The 10,183-nt window shown below is 40.9% G+C and overlaps 1 protein-coding gene across 1 annotated transcript; it reads right to left on the bottom strand.

Annotated features, from left to right (window-relative positions):
- Positions 1-359: 359 nt before the first annotated feature.
- On the bottom strand, positions 360-8,577 carry rps28 (ribosomal protein S28). The gene is made up of 4 exons (XM_034183906.1): positions 8,463-8,577; positions 8,189-8,236; positions 4,096-4,218; positions 360-473 (listed from the first exon to the last, which is right to left on the bottom strand). Exons 1-3 carry the CDS (start codon positions 8,499-8,501, stop codon positions 4,096-4,098), a joined length of 210 nt encoding a protein of 69 aa, XP_034039797.1. The 5' UTR covers positions 8,502-8,577; the 3' UTR covers positions 360-473.
- Positions 8,578-10,183: the final 1,606 nt, after the last annotated feature.

Here is a 10,183-nt window from a genome sequence, read left to right on the forward strand (position 1 = left end):
TGTACTCACACTCAAGTTACCTCCTTATGCAAACCATTAAATCAGCTGAAAATTCAGCCATCAGGCTGTGATTTTGTCCGTCACAACACAAAAACATCTGTGCCAATTGAAGTCCTTTACTCTTCTCCCTCGTTTCACTCCAAGTCTCCACAGCAGATCCAAGGTGGTTCTGCATGTTGATATGGCACACATTTTACATTGGAAGCTCTTCTTGACGCAAGTCCACATTACAACCTGGAACCTTCCATCCTGGAAACAAGTGCACTTCACCGCTTGGCCTTTCCAACAAACACTGTGTGCGCGCGTACGTTTGTGCATGAGAGATGTAATGAAGTAATGACAATATGGAAGTTCAAAGGTCTTGAACAATCAAATTTATTTCAAAACATGTCAACATGTGAGATGGAGTCATTGCAACAGGACATCTTTCTGTTCCACAAGCGCTGGACTGAGACCTCGACATCCACGGCCCACTGCAAGGACGAGAGAAAGACAGGTTTGGAAAAACAGGCACAGAACTTCACTGAGAGAAATGTACAATTATGCCAGTACAGATGTAGTAAGAGTAAATATAGACCTTTATAAATAATTAAGTGTTAAATTAGCCAAATATCCTTATATTTAATATTTTTTGGGGGGAGGGGGGGGGGTTATGTCGCTCCATGCCAAATCCTGACCAGCTGACTAATGTCCTGTGTGCACTCTACAGCCATAGTTCTCAAACTGTGGTACACTGGCTCCCTCTGGTGGTACGCAGAGTCAACCGAACAAGCTCACTTTTTTTAAAGGTGTAATTAAGTCATGTTCTTTATTTCAAGTAAGGTTTTAGACCAGTGGTGTCCAAACACATTCCAGAAAAGGTGAAGAGGGTGAAATCACCTGCTGGAGTCAATGGTTGCAAAGAAAACCTGCAGCCTCTTGACCCCCTTTGTGGAATGTCTTTGGAAGCCACTGGTTTAGGCTAACTATATTTTTATTGAATCAATATACATTACATATTCATAACGAAGGATCTAATGGCTTTACGGCCTCAACAGTTAAACGAAAGCAATCTGACACTGTTCTCTGCTGAAAGCGAAGCAAAGCTTCGTGGGAGTCAGGCTTGGCCCATAGAGTTAAACTAGCTGAGTTAGCAGTTCTACGGACAGGTAAGAGACAAATTTTTAGCCAAGCCATTGTATATTTCATGTCACTTTGGTTTAGGTGTGGTAAGTTGCATTGTATTGTGTCTATGTTATTAATTTTCAGAGCAATTTGTGTCATTCATGAGACTCAACTGAATGATAGCACTGCAATGCTCTGGCATGCTGTACACAGCAAGTACATTTTAATTAGAAAAAACACACACGCTTTAACTGGCATACAGCGTGCACGGGCCTATTTCCAAACGGAAAACAAGAACTACAATCGACCAAAATGAGATGTCCTGCGTTCTTTATGTATTACATTGACGTGCAGTCGGCTGAGCTCAGAGGTATGGAGTGACATTCATGCCATAAATGTCTGAAAGGAAATGCTTTTGACAAAAACTACAAATTTTGCTCAATTCTATTATGCCCAGAGATCAAGGATCCAGTGACTATCCAGTCATATTTACTTAATTTAAGACTCAAAATGTTGACACAGAAAACCTGTAAAGCCTTGTAAAGCCTACTTTTAGTACACAGAAAGAGGTATTGATAAGGGAATCGATAAGGAATCAGATCAATAATAGCATCAATATCGAAAAAAATCTCATCAATACCCATCCTTAATGTTTACAGATGACACGTATGCGCATACTCAAAACTTCTAGTTTGCAACATATGACATTTGTAAACGGCACCCAATGCATACAGTTGTATGCAAATGTTTGACACCCCTGATAATTTTCATTAATTTCCTTTATAAATCATTGGTTGTCTGGATCAGAAATTTCAGTTAAATATATAGCAGACAAACACACTGATATTTGATAAGTTAAATGAAGTTTATAGGATTCACAGAAAGTGTGCAATAATTCTTTAAACAAAATTGGGCAGGTGCATAAATTTGGGCACCCTTGCCATTTTATTGATTTGAATACATTTAAACACTAATTATTGGAACACAAAATTGGTTTGGTAAGCTCACTGACCCTTGACCTCCTTACACAGGTGAATCCAATCATGAGAAAGGGTATTTAAGGTGGCCGTTTGCAAATGTTTCCCCTCTTTGCATCTCTTAATGAGTGGCAACATGGGGGCCTGTAAACAACTCTCAAACGACCCGAAAACAATGATTGTTCAATATCATGGTTTAGGGGAGGGATCCAAAAAGCTATCTCAGAGATTTCAGCTGTCAGTTTTCACTGTGAGGAACATAGTGAGGAAATGGAAGACCGCGGGCACAGTACTAGTTAAGGCCCGAAGTGGCAGGCCAAGAAAAATCTCAGATACGCTGAAGCAAAGGATGGTGAAAACAGTCAGTCAACCCACAGACCTGCTCCAAAGACCTAGAACATGATCTTACTGAAGATAGTGTCTCTGTGCATCGTTCAACGATACAGCGCACTTTGCACAAAGAGATACTGGATGAGAGAGTAATGCAGAGGAAGCCTTTTCGGCGCACACGCCACAAACGGAGTCGCTTGAAGTATGCTAAAGAACATTTGGACAAGCCAGCTTAATTTTGGAATAAGGTGCTGTGGACTGATGAAACTAAAATTGGGTTATTTGGACATAAGGGGCGGTATGCATGGCTGAAAAAGAACACAGCATTCCAAGAAAAACACTTGTTACCTAAAGTAAAAATTTGGAGGTGGTTCCATCATGCTGTGTGGCCAATGCAGGTACTGGGAATCTTGCTAAAGTTGAGGGTCACATGGATTCCAGTCAATATCAGCAGATTCTTGAGAACAATGTTCATGAATCAGTGACACAGTTGAAGTTGCAGCGGGGCTGGATCTTTCAACAAGACGAGCGTAAACACTGCTCAAAATCTACTAAGGTATTCATGCAGAGGAACAAGTACAATGTTCTGGAATGGACATCTCACTCCCTAGACCTGAATATTATTGTGGTGTGAATTTAAGCGGTCTCTCCATGCTCAGAAACCAACAAACCTGAGATGTTTTGTAAAGAAGAATGGTCCAAAACACCTTCAACCAGAATCCAGACTCACTTGAAGCTACAGGAAGCGTTTAGAGGCTGTTATTTCTGCAAAAGGAGGATCTACTAAATACTGATGTATTTTTCTGTTGGGGTCCCCAAATTTATGGACCTGCCTAATTTTGTTTCAAGAATTATTGCGCACTTTCTGTACATCCTTTAAACTTCATTTCACTTCTCAAATTATCACTGTGTTTGCTATATATTTAATTGAAATTGCTGATCCAAACAACCAATGAGTTATAAAGGAAAATCATGGAAATTATCAGGGGTGCCCAAATGTTTACATACCACTGTATTTGTACAATGCCACAGCTCCTTGGACTTCACAGCCATTTTCACATATGTTTGCCATCTTTGAATTTTCACAGGAAGTAGTTCTTTGATTAGCAGGCTCCAGTTGTATCACAGGATAGCGCAACATAGTCCGTTTGTGTGACGGCACACAGTGTGGAGGTAGTGGATCATTAAGGTACTATTTGACCATGACTAAATGCATACTGATTATTCATAATGGATAGGTGTGTACTGTAGGTGTGTGTGTGAATGAGTTTGCCTGTTTGTGGCCCTGTGATAGATGGGCATCCTGTACAGGGTGCACCCCGCCTCCTGCCCTGTGACTGCTGTGATAGACTCACACTCCCACCCTGTGATCCTTGATTGGAGTTGGTCATATGGTGTAAAACCACATACAAAGATATTAAGGGTTCAAAAAGTGAAAAATATGCGATACTAATTTTAGGCTATTGCCCACCCCCAACTAAAATAAATTCATTTTCATGAAATCAAGTTATTTCAACCTGTAACACGACACAGAATATTGATAACGGTTTATATTCCAATCAGTGTCCTCAGCAGGTTGATAATGAGTGAGCACCGTCTCCAACTGATAAACTCGTTTAAAAACTCTGCAGAAGAACTATTTGGAGTGGTGAGTTGTACAGAGGCGGCTCTAACCCGTCCTCACCTATCGCAGCCTCCTGGCTTCCCTCTCAGACTCCAGAAGCGTCAGCACATCTCCCTCTCTGACGGGGCCCTTCACGTTCCTGATGATGGATCGATTGCTGTCGTCCATGAACTCAACACGGACCTGCAAAAAATCCAAGGACAAGAAGACAGGAAGTGGTTAAATCCTGATGCCCTTGAGCAAAGCCTCGACTGTCCAGCAGTGGGCTGCAGGTGCTCAGCCTGTGGCCAGACAGTGTAGATTCCAGCAATCTCTCCACTAGGTGCTTTTCCCACTGAAGGGACAAGATCCTGAGCACTGAACCTCAGGCTTCTGAGGCCAAGTACCACAATCAGTTTCTGTTTGTTTCCATGAGGCAAGGAGGCCCTGTCTTTTTTTTATTTTTTAAATGAGCCTGTCAACTGGCACACAGATGCTCCGTTTTCTACCATTTTGCTCTTAATAATCCCGTCCCACCAGATTTCCAGACATCGATTCCTGTGAAAATAACACCAAAATAAATTTCCAAAATTGATCAATTCAACCAATTTGTAAATTTTATTGACATTAATATAAATGTGGCGTAGTGGGGGCACACACTCTTTTTTCCTCAATAAATACAATAAACACATTATACAGCATACAAATCTATTCTAAATAGCCTCTAAGGAGAGACAAAGCATAAAAAAATACCTGAACATAAAGGTACATAAAAGGGTGGTGGGCAGGGTGTAGTCTTGAGTCTGCCCCCCCCCCAAGAATATTTTTTAAAGACCAAGTCAAATTTTGTGTATTCTGGTGAATTTTAACAGGTATGAAGCCCCCTGAAACAAATAAAACTCACTTCAAACTATGGGGGCCTGGGGGTGCTCCCCCAGAAATTTTTTAAAAGAGCAAGTTAAATTTTGTATATTCTAGTGAATTTTGATGGGTATGAAGCCCCCTGAAACAAAGAAAACTCACTTCAAACTGTCAAGTAAAAATTCTTTGTCTTCTGTAGTATTTTGATCTGTTCTAATCTGGTGAATGCACCAAATGGGTGCTGTGTTGCTGGCTGTAGTCAATAAAATTAGTTATTAAGTAAATAAGTAAGCTTTATTTATAAAGCGCCTTTCACAGACCAGGGTCACAAAGCGCTGCACATGGCATACAAAAATAATCTAAAAATAACATACGAAAACAAAATACAATATTAGGCTAAAAAGCTAACTTAAAGAAATGCGTCTTTAGTTGCCTTCTAAAAGTATCTATACAATCCAGAGAACGAAGGGCACAGGGAAGCTCATTCCAGAGGCTAGGCGCCACCACTTTAAAAGATCTGTCCCCGCGAGTTTTAAAACGGGTCCGAGGAACCATCAACAGGTTCTGATTGGACGACCTGAGGCTCTTGGAGGAAGCATAAGGCTGGATCAGGTCCCTGATGTACTCCGATGCCTGTCCATGCAGAGCTCTAAAAGTCAATACCAGGATTTTGTAATGAATCCTGTAGGAGACAGGCAGCCAATGCAAAGTATTAAGAATAGGAGTAATATGGTCCCTCCTGCGGGTAAGCAGGCGCGCAGCAGAATTTTGCACAACCTGCAGGCAGGCCAACTCCTTCTTATTCAGACAGGTGAAGAGACTGTTATAATAATAACTATTATTAGTTATTATTAGGCCTTTGTCACACAACATCTACGTTTGACCTTGTAACAAAGTTATGTTATAGTCTCATCAAACACATACCTGGAGTAGTGTTTTGTTTTATTTTGCACATACATGCATCACCGACACACCACAAAGAGATTGCCATCAGGTTTCAACCGATTATGAGCATTTTTAAAAATGTCTACAGCAACTATCTCAACCACTGACAACATTTTACAGCAAGAGTCCACAAAAGTATTTTAAAGGCCTGACTAAAGTGTAATATGTGATCTTTAGGAAGTTATTTTCATGAAAAACGACAAATGTGCAGTTTACTAAATTTTATTTTTTCCTTGTGTAAAAACACAGCTTAGATGTGGTTTGACCGAAACAAATTGTAAGACTTTTTCAGTCTTTCTCACCATCTTCTCTCTGTGCGACGTCGGTCCGTGACAAACATGCCACACAAATTTTCTTTTAAAAACTTGAAAGCTCTAAAAGTTTGGAATATCCACAAAAAAGAGAATGCTTTGTGATAAGCATTTTAAAAACTCAGTGATGTTTACGATTAAAGAGTACATCACTAACACCCCCCCCCCCCCCATGATGAAATCCGCAGAAACCCGCAGAGTTTTCACAGCCCTGTTGAATATGACAAGCTTGGTGCATCTATCTTTGGGCAGTTTTGCACATTCCTCTTTTGCAGCACCTCTCAAGCTCCATCAGGTTGGATGGAGAGCGTCAGTGCAGAGCCATGTTCAGATCTCCGCAGAAATGTTCAATCGGATTCAGGTCTGGGCTCTGGCTGGGCCACTCAAGGACATTCAGAGTTGTCCTGAAGCCACTCCTTTGATATCTTGGCTGTTCGCTTAGGGTCACTGTCATGCTGAAAGATGAACGGTCACCCTAGTCTGAGGTCAAGAGCACTCTGGAGCAGGTTTTCATCCAGGATGTCTCTGTACATTGCTGCATTCATCTTTACCTCAAACCTGACTAGTCTCCCAGTTCCTGCCACTGAAAAACATCCCCATAGCATGATGCCGTCACCACCATGCTTCACTCTAGGGATGATGCCTGGTTTCCTCCAAACATGAAGCCTGACATTCACGCCAAAGAGCTCAATCATTGTCTCATCGGACCAGAGAATTTTGCTTCTCATGGTCTGAGAGTCCTTCAGGTAACTTCTGGCAAACTTCAGGTGGGCTGCCATGCGCCTTTTACTAAGGAGTGTTTTCTGTATGGTCACTTTACCATACAGGCCTAATTGATGGACTGCTGCAGAGATGGCTGTTCTTCTTGAAGGTTCTCTCTCAACAGAGGAATGCTGGAGCTCTGACAAGAGTGACCACCAGGTTCTTGGTCACCTCCCTGACTAAGGCCCTTCTCCTACAATCACTCGGTTTTGACAGGCTGCCAGCTCTAGGAAGAGTCCTGGTGGACCAGAACCTGTTCTATTTATAGATGATGGAGGCCACTGTGCTCAATGGGGCCTTCAAAGCAGCAGAAGTGTTTCTGTACCCTTCCCCAGATTTGTGCCTCGAGACAATACTGTCTCAGAAGTCTACAAACAATTCCTTTGACTTCATGCTGTTTGTGCTCTGACATACACTGTCAACTGTGGGACCTTATATGTAGACAGGTGTGTGCCTTTCCAAATTATGTCCAATCAATTTCTTCTTCTCTTACTTAGACAGGACGCAACCAACTGAATTTAGCCCAGGTGGACTCAATTAAGCTGTAGAAACATCTCAAGGATGATCAGTGGAAACAGGATGCACCTGAGCTCAGTTTCTGAGCTTCATGGCAAAGGCTCAAATACATATGGATGTGAGTTTTTAATTTTTTTAATAAATCTGCAAAAATCTCAAAAAACTTTTTCATGTTGTCATTATGAGATATTGTGTGTAGAATTCTGATGAAAAAAATTAATTCCATCCATTTTGGAATAAAGCTGTAACATAAAATGTAGAAAAAGCGAAGCGCTGTGAATACTTTCTAGATGCACGGTAAAATAAACTGACATTTCTGAATCAATTTAGAATTATCCATGTCTGCATCACAATCTACGAATCGATTTTTCCCCTCAACCATCATCACTACCTGGCATGTTGTACATCCAGATATGTCCAGAATGATTGCATGTGCACAGTTTGCTATAATCTAAACTGTGATAAATCCTATTTGCAATCAGCCAATGAGGTACTGGGAAACACCAAAATTAAATAAATCAGGTGTGAAGAGAACAAGTAGACATAAAAACATGTAGGACAAGTAACCTCCAGAAGCAGATTTTGGCACAGATTTGGTGGTGGGGAGGGTGCAGCAATTTGGGCATTTTGACTATAGGTGGTATTCATGTTTTGAGATATATCTGCAGTGAGAGTAGTCATTTCATTGTTTAGCTCATTTAGATCCCGCTAAGTTTTAATCTACAAAATTCTTGATTTCTGAAGTACCACCACTACAGCAGAGTTCCACAAACAAATACCTGTGTGCACTGTCCCTGGGAACCAGTTCTTCCGAGCACCTTGGTGACCTGAAAACAAAATAATTTATTCAGTCAGCAGACTTTTTTTTTAGCACAGTTAGCAGTAGGCTAATGCTAATTGCACGTGCAGAAGAGGCCTCCACGACGTACGACACTTTGACGTATCAGAGAAGGTTTAGCTTCACATTTTGGGGATCGAGTGAGACATCGCCTTGTTATATTACCGCCTATCAGTCTAGAAACTCCTGTTTGCACCCAGAAACAGTTTTCTTACTCTTGCGAGCTTGATCGGCACCAATCGACTGGCGTCCATGTTGTCAGCTTACACCAGAAAGGAAGTCACGTGGTGCGCACGAGCCTTTATATTTCTTCTCTTCCTCTTGTATAAGAGGTGCGTTAACAACGAGCGTAAAGGCGTACTACCGCCATCTACCGTCCTGGGGTGTGTCCACGAGAGGCACAGTTTGCGCTGGAACAGTCGTCTTTTCGGGTGTTTTATAAACGCCTTCCTGTCGGTCTTCTCCGCCTGCTTGCTGTGAGTCAGACTGTCTTTTGCACTGATTCCATCATATGATGGCACCAAATGAATGCTTCTGTTATTCCTATATTTGTAGGAGTGAAGTGGCACTCAGTCACTCTGGAGACGACAATTTGAGTTTTGCGTGTCTGTAAAGACTTTGAAGCACAGAAGGTGAATTTGAGCAAATGATGGTCTTATTCATCCAGTGGCAGTCATTTCATTGTTCAGCGATTTATATGAATGTTTTATTAATATGTCAATTTAAGTTTATTTATTTTCATGCTTTCACCTCAGGGTTCACTTTTAGGTCCCTTATTGTTCTCTATCGATATCGAACCACTGAAATGATCAAATGATGCATTCATTTTTATTATTATGCTGATAATATATGCACACACACACACACACACACACACACACACACACACACACACACACACACACACACACACACACACAGTGCCCCCCAAAAGTATTGGAACACTTGGTATTTCACACATTTTAATTTGTTTATGGCATTTGTCCAAAAAGTACAAATAAATAAATAAATAAAATAAAATATATAAAATTATCTTCCATGAACTCAAACTGAAAGCAAATCTCTAAAATTTCATATAAATGAATTGAAAATATAAAAGCCAAGATGATGGGTTGCATAAGTAATGGAACTCTTTGGTATAAAATATGGCACTCTATGGTAAATCTGTGTGGAGTAGACAGTGAGTGACTGTGCAAGAAGAAGAGTGAGGAAAGCCACCAAGACACTCAGACAACCCAGAAGTTATGGGCTTCTGTGGCTGTAATTGGAGAACTGGTGCACAGTCCATGTTTTGCATTTTGTATCCCCAGTTATATAACTTCATGGTGAAGTGGTACAGAGGAGGGTTTTCGTTCACCAAAACATCAAATCTAGGTTTGCTTCTCAGATGTACCTTCTGACAAATTGTATCTGACCTTTCAGGTCTTCTTTTTAAGAAAATCCTCCTCTATACCAATTTACCATGAAGCTGTATGTGGTCCTCAGCACTGATGAACATGTGTGTCCCATCATGACCAGAGAAATGCCTCACATTGCCAAAGTGTCGTAGCTGACATTCCCTCACAATGCAAACTAGAGCACCGCGCTTGTAGAGCACACACCTCTGCCAACGCTAGCATCCAGTTCCACAAATTTTTACCAAGGGAAAAAATTTCAAGGTCAAATTCTTGTTAGAAGTGGCTTTTCATAAGCAAAAATATAATACAAAAAATATAGATCAAAAGAGCTTTCAATGCTAATATCAAATATCTGCTAAATCAAATGCAGCTCAGTTGATTCACTGAGAGTGCAAGTTTGCACCTTATTGTCACAAATGAGAGTGACTGAGGCACTTTTAACAGAGATATAATGCAAAATGGGATTTTCAACATATTCAAATGTCCACAAACCCCGCAATCCAGATCAGATCCAGATCAAACTTTGTCAGATGATAGTG

The sequence above is a fragment of the Thalassophryne amazonica genome, chromosome 12, assembly GCF_902500255.1.
Source record: "Thalassophryne amazonica chromosome 12, fThaAma1.1, whole genome shotgun sequence".
In the NCBI taxonomy this organism is placed as follows: Eukaryota; Metazoa; Chordata; class Actinopteri; order Batrachoidiformes; family Batrachoididae; genus Thalassophryne; species Thalassophryne amazonica.